Source organism: Melitaea cinxia, chromosome 6 (assembly GCF_905220565.1).
Source record: "Melitaea cinxia chromosome 6, ilMelCinx1.1, whole genome shotgun sequence".
In the NCBI taxonomy this organism is placed as follows: Eukaryota; Metazoa; Arthropoda; class Insecta; order Lepidoptera; family Nymphalidae; genus Melitaea; species Melitaea cinxia.
The window spans coordinates 1,983,158-2,001,363 of NC_059399.1; the positions used below are offsets into that span (position 1 = coordinate 1,983,158).

Consider the following 18,206-nt stretch of genomic DNA (forward strand, 5'->3'; position numbering starts at 1 on the left):
TATAATCCTGAACTAGTGTAAGGCATTTTTCATACAGTAAGAGTTTTGAAATTTAATCCTTCGCTACACTGTAATCAGCTGAGTAGGATATTAATTGAGATCGATAGCTATAGGTATTCTTAAAGGCACACTAGGAGGACAAAGCGAAGTTAAATACCCAGACCAGAAATAAATATTTGTTCCAATACAAATATCCACTCTGGACATAAATTGAACCCGCAGACTTCAGTTTTAATATTAATTTCTTTATTATTTCAGAATTATAATTATTTGTACGTTTCAATTTGACGACGCGTTGGCGCAACGATCACAGCACTGTGGCTGTTGCGCTGGCGGTTGCGGGCTCGATCCCCGTACATGACAAACATTTGCATTGGGCATACATATGTTTGCCGTGGTCGGGGTGTTTGTGCAGTCCTTGTGGGTGTCCTCACCGTGCTTCAGAGAGCAGGTTAAACCGTCGGTCCCGGTTGTTTTCATGTACACCTGATAGCAGTCGTATATAGGATCAGATAGCTAACCTAACCTAACCCGCATTGTAACATCGTGGTGGATTAAGATCTGATCCTTCTCCTACATAGGGAAAGATGCATAAGCATCTTCAGTCAGCTGTGGGATATTACAGACTGAAGCGCGTTTAATAACGTATATTCAAATGTGTAAATCAGAATTCAATTCAACTGCTTTAAGAACATTGTGATACAGTTAACCAAATTGATTTTCTTTTATATTTAATTCAACATTTTTCCAATTCACCAGTGTTCTAGTTCATTAATTTTTTTATAGTTTTATTTCAATTTAAATTTTTCATTTTTTCCAACAGGACATTGCCAACTACAGTTGCGTTGCCGAGAACATAGCTGCTCGAAGAGTTTCTGAGCCAGCCACGCTAACCGTTTATGGTAAGTTTATTTTATGCTAATACAATTTAAATATGGTTCAGTAATTAATATTAAGTGTTCATGTTAAACAGCAATTATAGAGCGAGTGAATGTTTAATTTACAGCGAGCGAAGTAGGTCATACGGTAACTTTTACATGTAGATACAACGAAAATTCATAGCTGAGTTATTGTTATTGTGGCACGTTGTTCCTAATTTATAGTGTGGCAGTAACACATGCAACGTTCTTGATACTTTTAAAGATTTGAAAGAATATTTTACTATAGATAGTTATGATTAATATTATCAATCAAATATCTTTACTATTCGATAAGCAATATTTTCACTATATCGATGGCAATATAGACATATATTTATTAATTATTTATTTTATTTAAATTATTTATTGTACAATAAATACACTAATACAAATGTGTACAAAAGGCGGGCTTTACGCTAAAGCAATACATATAGTTATAATTGACGAAAAATATATTAATATACAGGGTGGCCCGTTTACAGTGGTCCAAAAATTTTTTTCAGCTTGAGAACATCATGAGTGATCATTTAAAACAAACTTTAGTTAGGCGAAAACTTATGGTTTAGAAATTATGATTTTTTTAAAAAATAATCCGAAGTTTCAATATTTTTGACACAAAACCACTCTGTTATGAAAACTACTGGACCGAATTGAATGAAATTTGGTATAGGTGTAGCGTAATAACCTACCTATCGCGCTACAGGCTCATGTAGTGTAAATAATTAGACTGCATTTTTTTATTTCACTTTTTCTGTAGTTTTTTTTAACTTTTCGGCAAAACATTGACTTTCGAAAAAATCCTGTGAAAAAAAAATGTACCGCCAAGGTTTTGCTGGTACTGCTAAAAAGTACCTTAACATAGGGTTATTCTTTACACAAAAAATTATAGTTGTCCTTCGATTGTAACATCTTCAAAAACAACATCATGTACATTAACACATGAAAATCGAGAAATTACGAAATTTACCATAGTTTTAATTTAAACCTATCCGTTCGTAATTTTTCAAAAATAACATTATTTGAACTCCAAGTGGTGATACTGATGTGAATCATCTCACAAGTATTCAAAACAGTGTCATAAAAAAGCAGGTAAAGCGGGCCGGTATTGGACTACAGAGAACGTTAATTATGCCGTGCGTTTGTTAAAAAGAGATAGACGCTACCCTATTGTTATTAAGCACGTACGATCTTCAGTTGTCGTTTGTCGCTTGCGCTAACTGCAGTTATTCTATTTAGTTTGTTGTATTTTAACGTTTTGGCTTCGTTTATTGACTTGTATCTGATCGCTCATCTGACTACTTGGCTTACGTGAACTGGACTACTGATTGTGCTCTTGATTTGGACATTTTGTTGACAATGGATGGAAATCGTTCCAGACGTGCACCCTACTCACCGCGTGAATACGCGATGATGCATTATTTTTATGGTGTCGCACAAGGCGTCGCGCGAGAAGCGGCCAGGCTTTATCGGGAATTTGCTGAACGCCATCCAGGTCCGGCTGTGCAGCGGTTTCCGGACCATCGCGTTTTCGTGAGGCTGCATAATTCTTTCCTAGAAGGAGTTATCCCTGGCTTCCGTGGTCGTGAACCTGGACGCGTAAATAGAGATGATGAAGATGTTATCCTGGAGGAGTTGCGTCGTGATCCAACTACAAGCCAAAGACAACTGGCAAGGCGTACGGGTATACCCAGGATTAGAATCCATAGAACTATTCGAGCTAACCAACTTCATCCCTACCATTATCAAAAAGTTCAAGCTTTGAAACCAGAAGATTATCCTAGAAGAATGGCATTCTGTAGAGAAATGTTGAGGAGAGATCGGGAGGACCCAAATTTTTTTGATAGTGTTTTGTGGACCGATGAAAGTCGGTTTGAGCGAGTTGGATTATTTAATACGCATAACACGCATTATTATGCAGTGACCAATCCCAATTTAGTGAGAGAGTCAAATTTCCAGGAACGCTATAGCGTTAATTTGTGGAGCGGAATTGTCAATAAAGAGTTTGTGGGCCCGTTCGAGTTACCGTCAAGGTTGAATACTGACATTTATTTAAATTTCATTCAAAATGAATTACCCGGTCTGTTGAGACACCTGCCAGATAATTTAAGGGAGCGCATGTGGCTACAACACGATGGAGCTACCTGCCACTTTGCTCTGGGGGTAAGAAACTATTTAAATGCTACGTATCCGCAGAGGTGGATCGGTCGCGGTGGCACCATCCACTGGCCAGCCCGTTCACCCGACTTGAACCCCGTAGATTTTTTTATTTGGTGATATTTTAAGGAGATTGTGTACGCACGGGAGAGCATATCAGAGCGTGATGTAAGAAGAAAAATTCAAGTGGCTATAACAGCCATTAAACAAAACCGGCAGCCATTTAATAGGCTGCGAAGAAATTTTTTACGAAAAACTAAATAACAACAAAAAACTCAATAAATTGACATTACAATAAAGTTAAGTTATCTTGGCTGGCAGGTTAACATTTTATAGCCATGTGAATACTGATTTGTAACTATTTTTATCCCAATGAATGATTATTTAATTAATAATTGGCCGTTTCAAATGATTAAAATTATGGTAAATTTCGTAATTTCTCGATTTTCATGTGTTAATGTACATGATGTTGTTTTTGAAGATGTTACAATCGAAGGACAACTATAATTTTTTGTGTAAAGAATAACCCTATGTTAAGGTACTTTTTAGCAGTACCAGCAAAACCTTGGCGGTACATTTTTTTTTCACAGGATTTTTTCGAAAGTCAATGTTTTGCCGAAAAGTTAAAAAAAAACTACAGAAAAAGTGAAATAAAAAAATGCAGTCTAATTATTTACACTACATGAGCCTGTAGCGCGATAGATAGGTTATTACGCTACACCTATACCAAATTTCATTCAATTCGGTTGAGTAGTTTTCATAACAGAGTGGTTTTGTGTCAAAAATATTGAAACTTCGGATTATTTTTTAAAAAAATCATAATTTCTAAACCATAAGTTTTCGCCTAACTAAAGTTTGTTTTAAATGATCACTCATGATGTTCTCAAGCTGAAAAAAATTTTTGGACCACTGTAAACGGGCCACCCTGTATATAAAAAATAGGGTATAAAATATAGAGGAAATCGATAAAAGTAAGTTTAATCCAGAAAATTCGTATTATGTTATCCCTAGTAGAAGTAGTACTAGTTTGTATATCTGCTTATTATATAACGAACTATTTTCTTTTCACCTGCGTTAATTTGAGGAAAAAACGTACTAAAATGTTACATAGCCTATATAGCCTTCCTCGGTAAGTAGACTCAGAAAGAATGTTTTAATCTCAACATGTAGTTCATAAGATTAGCGCGTTCAAAAAATAAACAAACAAGCTTTATAATATTGGTATAGATTTTAATTTCTAATTTTTATATTAGTTTTTCCTTACCAGAAATTAATAATTTCAACCCTTCAACCGGAAACATCACGGTATCTAACTTATAAGCCTATTTGTAAATCCATTTTAATAATCCCTTCGCCGGTTCCCAGCTCCAACAGAAACGAAGTGACTAAATCCTTCACGCTTGCTACGTGTAACACGAGGTGATCGCCGTGTAACCCAGCTCGACTCATATAACGAGGCGTCTAACACGTTTTATTATTTCATATATACATAATTTATCTGACAACCGACAATTCTCGATCCTCTTTAACGCTCATTTCACCCTATCTTGTCTGTAATAACTATACTTTAGTGAGATCAAAGGGCACGCGCCGATGGCTTGCAATTATTGCAGCCCAAGCGCATGGGAGAGTCATTAGAGATGCCGCTTCGCCCACGCCATGTTGGAAATATGGCGCCTGCTTAACTGATTGCAATCAGTACATCTTACTTTACACGTCCGAAATTTAGATTATTAGCAGAGGACTATAGGATATTATCTTCAAATGACCCTTTGAGCTGATGCATCATTCAGATAGACGCAACGATGTCGAATTGTTGCATAACATTACTTTGTCTATTGAAAATACTCAGTAAATCTTAATATATTTCAGTTTAAAAACATCTAAATAAAATATTTAATTGAAATATTAACAGAAACCTCACAAAACAATTATGAAACTAAAAACAATAAACTACAAACCAACTCACTCGACAAGTCCAAAACTTACCCATCAAATTCAAACACCACAGACGAAAATATCATCTAGATTGGTCGACAAAACTAGTTAGCATACTAAAATAATTACACAGATGAGTTTAACCACAGAATTTTCATTAATTTCCCTTCAGACAAGTCAAACAGTACAGTTAGTGGGTACCTGACAGGAAGTGACCGAATCCGAGAGAAATGACTTGTTTACACTTTAAATTCCGCTTTAGAAACGAAGGTTCTAATTGGAATAGTTGTTCTTGATGTATTCGAACGTTTGTGGAAATAAATTTTTTGGCACTCAACTATAGTCCTTGTGTATTTTATCAATAAGGTATGTTATATATCAAGTTGTACAGACTGTGACCAATTAAGTTTATTAGAGGGTAAAAGCCCTTTGTTTGGTCGAGAAACGTATGTAAGTGGTCGATATTGTTATCAAATTCAGTTCCGTTGACTAGTTTTATTGTTTCCGATTATTGTTTTCATGGTTAGTTGTGTTATCTTAAATGCTTGTAAAAACTTATAAAATTAATTGTTGATTATATTCATAACTATTGGATTATAATTATGATTTTATATGGAAAATATGTGTTATTTTTAATATAAATATAGTTAAAATACGAAACTTTTAATTTTAGCTATTTAACTCTAATACTATTAAACGAACAATATTAAAAGTTGTAATAAGCTCAGGTGGGGAAGTCGGCCGGTCGGGATCGACCGAGAAGGCCACGGTTCAAAGCCCCATGTCTCCAGATCGATTAAATTTTTCCTCTTTTTTTCTAATTGCACTCATGATCTCATATTTAAATAGCCAGTTCATATTTTTTATTATTAAGTCGGTATAATCGGAAAATATTATTCATATTTTATCGATATGTAATTCGTATTTAAATATGATCTACTAAAAATACCGAGCTAAGCTCGTTCACCCAGGTACTAGATGTAAAGTGTTATTAAGAGTAAGTGTAACTACATAGAAAAAAAAAACGCAATGTTAACATAACATAATTATGAAATAAAATTACGATTAAATTGCTTTAAGCATTAAAAATATTTAATGTTGAAAAGAAATAACTTCATGTGCAAGTCAAATAGTTTTGGAACATTCAATGAATACCAAAATACAAAACCCGAGTTTTACCTTATTTTAACATTCAAAATAATTTTCATTCTATGATCGATGAAAATATTCTTTTGATTTCCACAATCCGTGCCAAAACATCGCATGACAATCAATCAAATTATAATCAAATTCGTTTTGTTCGTGTTGAAATATTAAATATTCTTAACTAAAAACCCGGCGTGTTTGTTGTAAGCCTTTTATAAGCTTGTTAATAAAACAAATACTCTGAACTTGCACTATGTTTCGTCACGCACGGCGTAATTGATGGATGGCGTACTACGGATTTTGTGAAAACATATATAAACGTTAACGGAATGTTTTTAATGAAAATTAATGATTTTTGATAATTTATTATTGTGATATTGTTGTATATAGTTATTATTTAGAGCTCTATATGATATGAGACAATGGTTGAGATCCGTAGGACCGTAATGCTTTACCCTAAAACATATCGGAGGTTTAGGCTAAAAAAAAAAAAAATGCTTTACCCATTTATCTTTTTTTTCTAATAACTTTTTTTTTATATCAGAAAGTGATACACGTTTGTAAATTAAATCAAAATTTTTACAAATGTTTAAAAAATATAATGTTACCAGTTGTTATGAAAAATTTTAACTTTATATAACAACTTTTTAATTGAAAATTCTAATACTTCTTTTCTTTATGGAAAAGTTTAATTTCAAAATGTAACAATCTTACACGTGATAAAAACCTGTTATATATTTACAAATAAATTTTGTGGTTCAAAAATGTGTACATGATTATCCTATAACAAACCACTGCTGGGCACAGACCTCTTTTTCTACATAGGAGGAGGATCGGATCCACCACGCGCATGGGTTGGCAGATAAAAAAAGTCATGTACTTTCTAAAATCTTATATTTAACTAAAACCGTTTTGTCTATCAATTTTAATTAAAAAAAATAATGATAAACCCAAAAAGATTTCATTAAGATACAAGATATGCAACGTATTTAAGCGGGTAACGTAACATTTTAACTATCACAAGCCAACCAATTATCGTCATCTAAATAAACCAAATACCACAATTAATAGTCTCAATAGATTTTCAAAAATCTCCGTTAACTTATCTTTATTTATAATACTTAATAGTAAATCTAAGATGTAATGGGTGATTAAATTTTATCGTATGCGATCAGAAATACCCCGCGGGTGGTCAACGGACCCTGGTAACGTATTATCAAATAAAAAGCTAAAAGATGTGTCAGTTAAATTATAACAATTACTATAATTTATAAAATTCGCATGCTAAGTTTTATATACTAAATATCGAAACGCCCACGTCTTGGAGTTTTAATACAACGTTTTTCAATGGTTGGGTACCATTTAAAATTTTTTAAGGGTTTATATAATACGCATTTATTTTAACTAGACGTCTGCTGTTGTTCCACTCGATATAAAGTTTATGAATACAGTTGTATTCCTACAAATTGAGAGTGATTTTTGTTGCCTTATTTAATTTATGTTACTTCTAGATAAAATAGTCTTCTGTTGAAATAAGGAATAAAATCTGTTCACAAAGTCTGTCGATTACAATAAAAAAAAAAACAATTATTTCATATTTAATATATTTTAATACTTACAAAAAATTACTAATTACTTTTAGAAAGCTTCGATAAAATCGATTAAGCCTTTTCTTAGGTTAACCGAGACTAATCGACAAGCTTTAATACGACACAAAACAGGCTTGGGCACTGCTATTTGAAAACAAGGTCGTAGATACACTTTATTCGATATTCTGTGAAATTAATTCGTGAATAAAAATTCAAAAATTATTTACATAGCACTTTTATTTACTTGCACTATTTCTAAGTTCATACATTCTATAACTGTTTATAAATGTATCAACATACATTCATTTGTCGTTTAAATATTTGTATTAAATTTATTTATCTATTTTGATATTAATACAGATAGGATTTTGTAAATATTAAAACTATTAATTAATTAAATTTGTCCTGGAACTCAAGGTTGTAAAATCAAATTAAAATCAATAATAATTGGGTAAGTTGAATTCGATAATGTTGCGTAAATTATTAAATTTAATTTGTTGATTTAATAATTAAGTTATTCGTCAATAGTTACGTTAATTCAAGTTATGCTATCCTCTATCTATACAATTTCATATAGCAACAAAGCGCGAATTTTATACCTATATATGTAAAGTTTAGTCAGCCAGACACATAACACACGTACGTATGATATCGGAAGACAAGAAATTTTTGTGACAGACGGTCGGGTAAACGGAAATTAGAAAATTAAAATGGCTTCTGTGAGCCAAGACTTCCATAAGGGTTGCCTGTTTCAAGTCACAAAGTTATTGAAGTAATATTTATATTGAAATGTATATTACAACTGAGTACTAAGTTCCTGCTAGGTTTGCACGGACCTTATTGCTAGCTTTTTCTTTTTTAAATGAAACACAATACAAGTAAAGAAAATGATATTAATGAAATGAAAAGATTTGCCACAGCGTTTTGTTATCGGATTATTGATATATGTGTATACCTATTCAATCCAGTTGTTGAAGTGTTCAAGCACTGGCTTATCCTTCTTCAAAACAATAATGTAGTTCCACTAAACTCATCCACATATACAAACATAGCACACACTGAAATTTATTGTAATAATATGTATGTATTCACAACCGTTTATAAAAATTACCATTTTTTCAAAACTGTATTAAAAATTGTGTGTAAGTTCATGTTCGTTTTGTTCGAAGAAAAAAACGGAGCCATTAATACTAATCCCCTGGCAACATGTGGCGTAGTGTGAAGTCTTACAATTTATAATCGTTAAGATAATGTAACCCCCATTACGTGTAATTTAGGGAAATATCCGCTATTATACGACGTTTTAGGGAATATCCTTCGATGGGAAAAATGTGTAAACTGTATTATATAACAAGGGCTCCTGTATAGTAGTGCGTGTAGGCGAAAAAAAGTGGCAGTCGCGGTCCGGTCTGGATGTCTGTCTTTGGATGTCTCCCCAACTTGCTTCGTAAAGGATGCTAAACTGTCTGTCCTCATTGTCTTTAAAACACCTGACAGCAATCGGTACTCACGGTAAGGAATGCACCACCCAACCTAAAAGAAGCAGCGTGATGAATTGAGGCATATGGCTGAATCAAATCTAATCGAAATATTCTATGACTACCCCGAGAACTGGCGCAGTTTGCAGAGATCCTTCTATCTGCAGGATAAGAGTCCGATTCCCGCCTCGAGTTTGAGTGTTATATAACACCCATTTGTATTATGTTATCATATGTAATTTTTTATATATTTTAAAAAATTAAGCTTAGGAACTGATTTACAGCTAAATAATACTTCTTGAAAACAGTGTTGTTTAGCTGTGATCTTCTGTAAGGTCTCTGTAGGAGCCCCAGTCGGGCTGCTCAATATTTAGAGCAGCAAATTTCCTGCTGTGCCCTACCTCAGTTAAATAGGCAAGTACTAACGCTTAGAAATCGTTGATTTGTTATATTCTTTATTGAAATATGTACGGTGTGAGATACGTTGCTTATTTACATAAGATATTAGAAAATTCAATTATATTAATTAAAAACTCTCATGCGTAAAAATAACTCTTATATTAATTAATGCAGTTGTGTTTGTATTTTTTTTAAAGTAATTTGTTACTTAAAAATATCATTTTCTATCATTTTCTAGATCGTTGTCTTTCTCTAAGATATATTACAATCATAGTTATCTCAATTGAGTATTTTGTAATTAAAATCAAATTCCTAACCAAACGATAAGTAATCAAACTTAATATCTGATAGATAAAGATAACTAAATTACCTTACGAAATAAATTAATAAACGTTAGTGAAAGTAATTTAAACGGTCATTAAAAATTGAATCATTAAAATATTTCAAATGATAAAATGTAACCAATTAAGTCGAAACAGCGTAACAAATCAAAAATTGTATGGAATGGTTTTCTTGAGCCTTAGTACGCAGTCAGGTCACCTAGCACGCGAACTAGCATGTTAGACCTAACGTGAGATCTAGAAAAAGATATGTTTTGTATGCCAGTTGCGTGTTCAGTATTTTTTTTTAATTCTATTTCTTAAGCTTGATTAAGTTCTTTACTTAATACAAATTGAGTTTTAACATTTAATTGATAGTTATATTGATTTTGATAGCGTCGCGTAGGTTGTATTAGCATAATTTCTTAAACGTTCGGTTTTAACGGTCGTTACATATTAATGTTTATTTATGTCTCGAAATTAATGAATCGATTTGCTAAGATATAATTAATGCTGACTTTCTCAAATTCGGTGTTCGAAAATGCTAAAATCGAATTTGACCATTTTCTGAGGTCGTCATGGAAAATAAAAAATAAATATAATAATTGAATTTTAAATTATGAACCCTGCAACAATTTGATTTGTTATAAATGGGGAATAATATTGTCAAATGCCAATTTTTTTTTTTTGATTTAAATTGCCACAAACCAGTTCAATGACCGTTGCGCCAACGCGTCTTATAATATATAATTAAAAGTAATATATAATGGCTATTTATAAATAATTCATTAAATAATAATAAATATATATTATTCTCTCTTTACAAAATAGGAATTACCTTTCGTGTGAATTAGAAATTAATTCCAAAGTATATAACAATATTTCTCTGTATTTTGTTTTATTCAATCGACATCAAACGCGTGACGAGATGTAATTTCGGTAAACGATTTTCTCGTCGTCATTGAGTATTATATAAAAAGGCCTATTTAATATTAATATTACGTATTTGCCGTCGAAATTGGAAAATTTCTTATACTTTATCACTTGTTTTCATCAGCTGTAGCGTTTTTGACGTTTTATTTCTTTAGAAAATGAATTATTATTTAAGATTTTATTTTTAATGGTTCGATGGAGGTTTGATACAGTTTCTTGTAGACGTCATTATTACCTACTTGGTGAAACCATAAAAACAAGATGGGAGATATGTTGAGTGGACTGTATTATTGCATAGATAGTCGGAAAGAAGAGAAGAATATAAAATAAAAGAAATTTTAACGCACTATTTCACTGGGTTTTAATTATAAGGAAAAATTTGTACAAAAATCACACACTACAGTTGACTACGATAATTCAAAAAGGTCTAGACAGCTGGAGGTATTACCAGTATAAAAATATAACTAATTAATTTTTTTATGTTGTTACCAACACTACTATAAAACACTTATTTTTTAGGTAAATTAGTTTTTGTTATTATAAAGGTATATAATGTTTAAAATAAATTAAAGTTTTAAATAAATTAAAGGTATATAATGTTTAAAATAAACTATTTTAAAACTTTATAATAAAGGTATTATAAAGTTTTAAAATAGTTTAGTTATTATAAAGAGGTAAAGTTTCTAACTTAGTTTGTTTGTAGGGGGTAATCTTCGCAAATACTGATCCGATCACAAAAATTCTTTCACTAACAGAAAGCTACACTATTCAGGAGTAACATATTTTATTGTGATTAAACAAAAAATTCAGTGAAAAATCTTATATATAAAATTCTTGTGTCACAAGTTACAATAATCCTTCGAAATGGCTGAAAAAAATCGGTATTTTCATATAATTTTGTGTGCATATCGGGTAGGTCTGAGAATCGGCCAACATATATATTTCATACAGTTAATTTATAGGGGGGGAGGAGAATTAAAGGAGGTAAATAACCGTCACCAACCCACCTGCCCAGCGTGGTGACTATGAGCAACACACATAAGTTTACGCCATTTTTGGCACGAACTTGTGAAGGCTCATGTCCAGCAGTGGACTGCGATAGGCTGAAGTGATGACTGATAAATAACATATATGGCAAAAGAACGTTTGCGGGGTCAGCTAGTATAACTATAAAATTAATCGCGAAATTTCGCTTAGTTTGTATGGTGGTCGTTAGTCGTTACTAAACAATTGAAAAACTTTCAATTATGAAAATTAGATATTTTTAAATAAGCAGTAACAACTGAGATTTACGGGTAATCAAATAGGTTTTGTTACCTATAAATTTGATAAATCGAACAGTTTCTTTTGATTTATATTCTATTCAAAAAGTTTAAATATTAATGAATAAAAAGATCCAAAACCAACCAAATAACTGAATTTTTTAAAAAATAAATAAAATAAAAATACACATAGTTACATTCGGAAAAATATCCGAAAGATTCAACTCTGTCTGACGTCAGTAGACTATTAGAATTCGAATTTCAAATTTAAAGTCGAGTTCTAAACTTAAAAGTACTTTTAAAACATTTTTGCTTTATCTATCTGTCCATGTTCTAAATACTAAAAGCTTTTAAATTGACAGTTAACGGTGGCTGGAGTTCATGGGGTTCGTGGTCGCAGTGCCGCTGCAACGGGAGGGTAGCGGGACAGCGACGCACGCGCACCTGCAACGACCCCCACCCCATAAACGGAGGGGCGCCGTGCCAAGGGCAAAGCGTCCAAAAAACATCTGACTGTGTTCTATGTCAGACTGGTGAGTTGCTGTTTGGTTTTATTAATTACTATGTTTCGTGCGTTTTCACCTGCGTTTTTTTTTACCAAATGACGCTTGTGGTTACTTGTTTGATTCGTTGAAATGCAAATTTGATAGCATAAAATCTTCATCGATCGTTGATGTTACAATGCAATACAATTACTGGTAGTTTTCAGACCGGAAACGCAATCGCATCTCCTCTTGTATTATAAATGTTCATGGTATCCACTTCACGTTTAATAGTGTCTGCTCATTTTCACCTTTTTACATAAAAATAGGCCTTACAGCGTTATGCTATGACTGATGAATGTGCATCAATAAATATATACGTCAGATAATTTATTACGTGCCGAAATTTAAACCAGGTGGAAACGCACCGGACTTCTAGTATGTATAATATTGGTAAACGAGCGCCTTGAAGATTTTTTCAAAGACTATTGGGAACTGTGACGAAATTTATTTGTATAGATTCACTGAATAAGTAATTAAAGATCTTTCTCCGTTTTACGTTTCAGAAAATCTCATTACTTTTTGTGTCAGGCTATTGCCCTTTTTACTTTTAATTGTAACGAAAGTTTGGACTTTATTTCTCGTGATAACGGGATAGTTAAAGTTATGGGCCTCTTTTTATGCCCTTGGAGTTTTTTATTTACATTTGAGGCTGTAGTAGAGACCTTAAAAATGATAAAACAAAAAATATCACCAATAAACTATAGAAAAAACAATAACTTATACTCATTAAAATATCACAGAATTTTTCAAACTCATACAAAAATATAAAGACCTGACATACACATACACCTATAACCAGCTAAAACTAATAATACGCTATCTAATAAACTATAATAAGCTGAAAACCAGCTAAAACTAGTTCAAACCAGATTTACAATAATTATCAAACACCATACAAAATCGATCTCTTACAAGCCACAAAGATACCAACATCAATACAGAACCAAGAAATTGTAATTACAAGCAATGAAAGACTCCTACAGATAGACCTGCGAGTTCTTTGATGGCACATATCGAGTATAATTAGTACGGGATGTCAGATTTACGTAGTAATAGCCGTATAAGATTAATGGATCCATACGAAATGAAGTATTTCTAATTCCCTCGGAGTTATATTAAGATCAAAGATTTTATATCTGGTGTAATGTATCATATATTATTTTTGCTTTTTTCTTACTATAGTTTATTTTTACTTTGATTTTGGCTTTTGTTTCATAGAAGTAATGGAGTTTTGCGATTTTTATTGCGTTTTGTAATAAGTTTAGTGCTTCTACTATAAATGGCAAACGTTGAAATTTGATAAATGTATGAGTGAGTAGAAATTTAAGATTACGTCAATATGTCTTTCAAAGATTGTGTATATTATTTGTTACGTATCTATTTTACTGATATGCTGAAGATATTTAAGTTACTAAATTTATTTATTTTTTTCACTTCTTAATGCTTATCCTGAAGACGGATACAACATGGAACTTCAAGTGTATGATAATACACAACAACTGTTAATAGGTAAGTTATATGGTCAGTCAATCAGTCAATTCAGCCGTCCACCGCTGGAAATAGGCATCCCTAAGTTCGCGCCGGACATACCGGTTTTCCGCAATCCTCACCCAGCTTATATAGTTATATACTATTTACATAAAATTCTAATTGTTTTCGTTGGTTATATCATCACACACATAGTATGTGTGTACGGGCAAACACAAACACACCAAATATCAATAAAAACTCTTGTTGGACAATTGTCTTATAGGGGAATAGAGAATTTGTACGTTTGCAAGTAGTTCTAGATAAGTTCTGTTATATATCGATCTGCATTAAAATTATATTAATATTTATCTCCAATCTAATCTTATCTAATCTAATGTAATTATAAATGTGAATGCAAGTTTGTTTGTTACGCTTTCACGCGAAAACTACTTAACCGATCATCATGAAACTTTATACATATCTTGAAGGTATTAGAAGTAGGATAATAGGAAATAGGATACTTTTTTATACCAATCCGAGCGAAGCTGCGGGTAAAAGCAAGCTAGAACATAAGAATGGCGATTTTCACAAATCAAATTCAATTAATTATGGTCATTTATAAAATTCGTTTAATGGAGAATTGCAATAATAGCTTCATTATATTTCACAAATGACTTTTTAAGTTTTTTTTTTTTTTTTTTTAATTCTTTAATTATTTTTTTTAGGGACTTTTGTCTACACAGACATGCCAGCCCCATCATACCCTAATTCTCACTATGTCTAAGAAATGGAGAAAGAATCATTGATGATGTAAGATCATATTAACTAGCAAATTTGCTGCATCAGACAAAGGTTCTGTTAACACAGAAAAAAAAGTACCCATATCAAATCTATTTATATTAAATCGTTTCATCAATAATTCTCTCTCCGTTTCGTATTTACAACATTCACTTAATATGTGGTGTACATCGTCTAGCAGACCGCATGTGTCACAATTAGGGGATTCAGCTTTTTTCATTAAAAAGGCAAACTTTTTGGATGGAAAATGGCCTGAACGTAATTTGAGTGCTGTAGTGATGTACTTCCTACTAATCCTTGCTTTTATAAACCAAGGTAAACGAGGGGGCTGATTTTGAATAATTTTGTACCATATACCCTTTTCTTTACTTCTTTGGTCGAAATATTCTTTAAATTTTTGATGACAATCAATTTTAAATTTAGTCAAACTTTCTGAAAAAGTAGGTAAAACATGAAGTTCCAATCCTTCATTTATAGCTATTCTTGCTAGATAGTCAGCCTTCTCGTTACCACTAAGACCTATATGCGATGGAACCCACTGCAGCTTCACATTTATATTCCTAATCCGGAGTTCGTTTAAAATGTTGACAATTGTGTAGGCTATCGATACACCTCTGCTATATCCAGAGGCGCATCGAGCCAAATGTTGTAAACTACTTTTACTATCCGTGAAAATGACAATATTTTGGTTATTCAGTGTACTGAGATATTTTAAAGCCTCTGAAACTGCAATGAGTTCTGCCGTCATTATACAAACATTTGATAAAATTTTAAATTGACCAAAAATATCCCCTTTCTGGCTACAATAAGCACATCCAAGTCCAGTTTCGCTCCTCGACCCATCTGTAAATATTTGTGTCCAACCAGAATACTTTTCGTACAATTCTTTCACGACACTAATTTTCAGAGATGCGCTTTCATAGCTTCTTTTAGATAATTTAATACAATTCAAATTCGTTTCTATGACATTACTTAAATCAATACTACTGATCCATGAATTCAATTTAAACATTTCTAATAGGTTCGAGGAGTGAATCTGGACCTGTTTACATTCACGATATACTAATAAAAGTAACGGGTTTTTAATATTTTGCCAGTATCTCTCATATCTTGAGGAACTTAAATCATCCAAAAGTTTAATTGTTGCATTATTTGACCAAGATCTACATTTCATACAATATTTATATGCTAAATACAATCTCCTAATAAACAATGGTTGAATACACAATTCACTCTCCATTACATGTATAGGAGTACTTCTAATGAATCCACCTATTATTCGAAGGGCTTGGTTTTGAACCTTGTCAATTTTATAAAGATGTGTTTTCGCACTGTTATCGTAAAAATAGCAACCATAATCAAACCTGCTTCTAATCAAAGACAAGTACAAGGATCGAATATGGCTTGGATGGATACCCCAACCAGACCCAGCCAACACTTTTAATAAATTTAAAAATTTTGTAGATTTCTCAACAATCTCATTGATATGTTTACTCCAACGCAACGATCGATCTAGCCAGAGGCCTAAATATTTAATATTTTCATTCAATAGCAAAACATCATTATTAATTTTTAACTTAACTTTTCCTCTACGGCGACTTCTACTAAATATACACACCTTAGATTTACTTCCAGATATTTGAAGGCCAATATTATCCAACATTTTAACAACCGAGTTCAAAGCTATTTGTAATTCCGTTTCACAGTGCTTTAAATCGTTATGGCAAATGTAGAAAATAAAATCATCTGCATACTGTGCAACACATACATTTCTTATTTTAGTACATATTTCAAAAGTTGCTATATTAAAAAGTAACGGAGAAATTGGGTCGCCTTGGGCTAGACCCCTATTAGTATACCTAGTTAACTGATCCATTGTACTATCTTTGATCATTAGCTGTCTGTTGCTCAGAAATGACCAGATGTAGTTGCATATTCTCTTACCAACTCCTAATTTATCCAATGTCGTAACCATTCTATCTATCGAAATATTATTGTATGCATTTTCAATATCTATGCAACACGCCACTGTTGATATTTTATTTGCAAAGCCTAAATGAATGTAAGAAACAAGACGTGACAAACAGTCTGAACAAGATTGTGTCTTTCTAAAACCACAAGTAAGAGGTGATAAAATCAACTTGTTTTCTATAAACCATTCCAACCGTTTTCCTATCATGTTATGAAATATTTTACACAAACACGATATAAGTGAGATAGGTCTTAAGTTGATTTCTGAATTTAAGCTATTATGTGATTTGAGAATGGGAACTATCAAAATTGTACGCCATTGCTTTGGCACAGTAGCCGAATTAAATATAGCATTAAATATTGTTAGAAGTGCTTTTTTACCAGCCAATGGTAAATTAAAAATCATGGAATACGTAATACCATCAGTACCAGGAGCCGTATCCTTCTTTTTTAAACAGGCCTCTAATTCTTGAATAGTGAAACTTGACTCTAGTAAAACATTATTGGATTGGACAAAAGGCTGACAGTTCGAGGCATAATCGGGGGTAAGGGATCGAAGCAACTCGCTTAGTTTCTCTTTGGGTGGTGAAATAATAGTTTTTTGATACCCTTTAAACCATCTCATTTTATTCCACATATCTGTTACGGATGTAGACTCATTAATATCCGTACAAAATTTTTTCCAACTGTTTAATTTAGCCTTGAGCAGCATTGTTCTTGCTTGCTTAGTTTTATCTTCTAATTTTCGAAGATTATCTGGAGTAGGGTTTTTTCTAAATCTACTAAGAGCTAGTCTACGCTCGGCAATCGCTTTTGATAACGTTGGTGACCAGTAATGTTTAGGTTTAAAATTTTTGATAGGACTTATAAAAATTTTACTTATAGGTATGTTTTTGTTAGCTGAAAAATTGATTTGATTGATAAAATAATCATATAAATCTTGTATACTAGTAATAGAACGGTTGAAACTATCTACCGAGACAAATGACTCAGTAAGGTCCTTTTTGTATGATTCCCAATTAGCTTTTAAAAAATTACGTTTTTCAATATAGACTATTTCGTTAGTAAAATTCAATTTAACCTTAATAATCAGATGGTCACTCCCGAGGTTCTCATTAATTACCCGCCAGTCAAAACTAACAGCTACATCAGACGACACAAATGTTATATCTGGAGATGACATCTGCAAAATGCCATTTACTAATTTAACTCTTGTTGCATCTCCATTGTTAAGTGACACAAAACCTTGCTCTAAAGAAGAATCCAGTAATTGAACACCCCTG

The 18,206-nt window shown here is 32.3% G+C and overlaps 1 protein-coding gene across 1 annotated transcript in view; it reads left to right on the forward strand.

Moving 5' to 3' along the window:
• The window catches only part of LOC123654167 (netrin receptor UNC5C-like), an 80,229-nt gene that overhangs the window by 39,536 nt on the left and 22,487 nt on the right, over positions 1-18,206 (forward strand). The window contains exons 5-7 of the mRNA XM_045590089.1: positions 824-902; positions 12,502-12,672; positions 14,140-14,193. Coding sequence (XP_045446045.1) covers positions 824-902; positions 12,502-12,672; positions 14,140-14,193 — 304 coding nt within the window. The remainder of the gene's footprint in view (positions 1-823; positions 903-12,501; positions 12,673-14,139; positions 14,194-18,206) is intronic.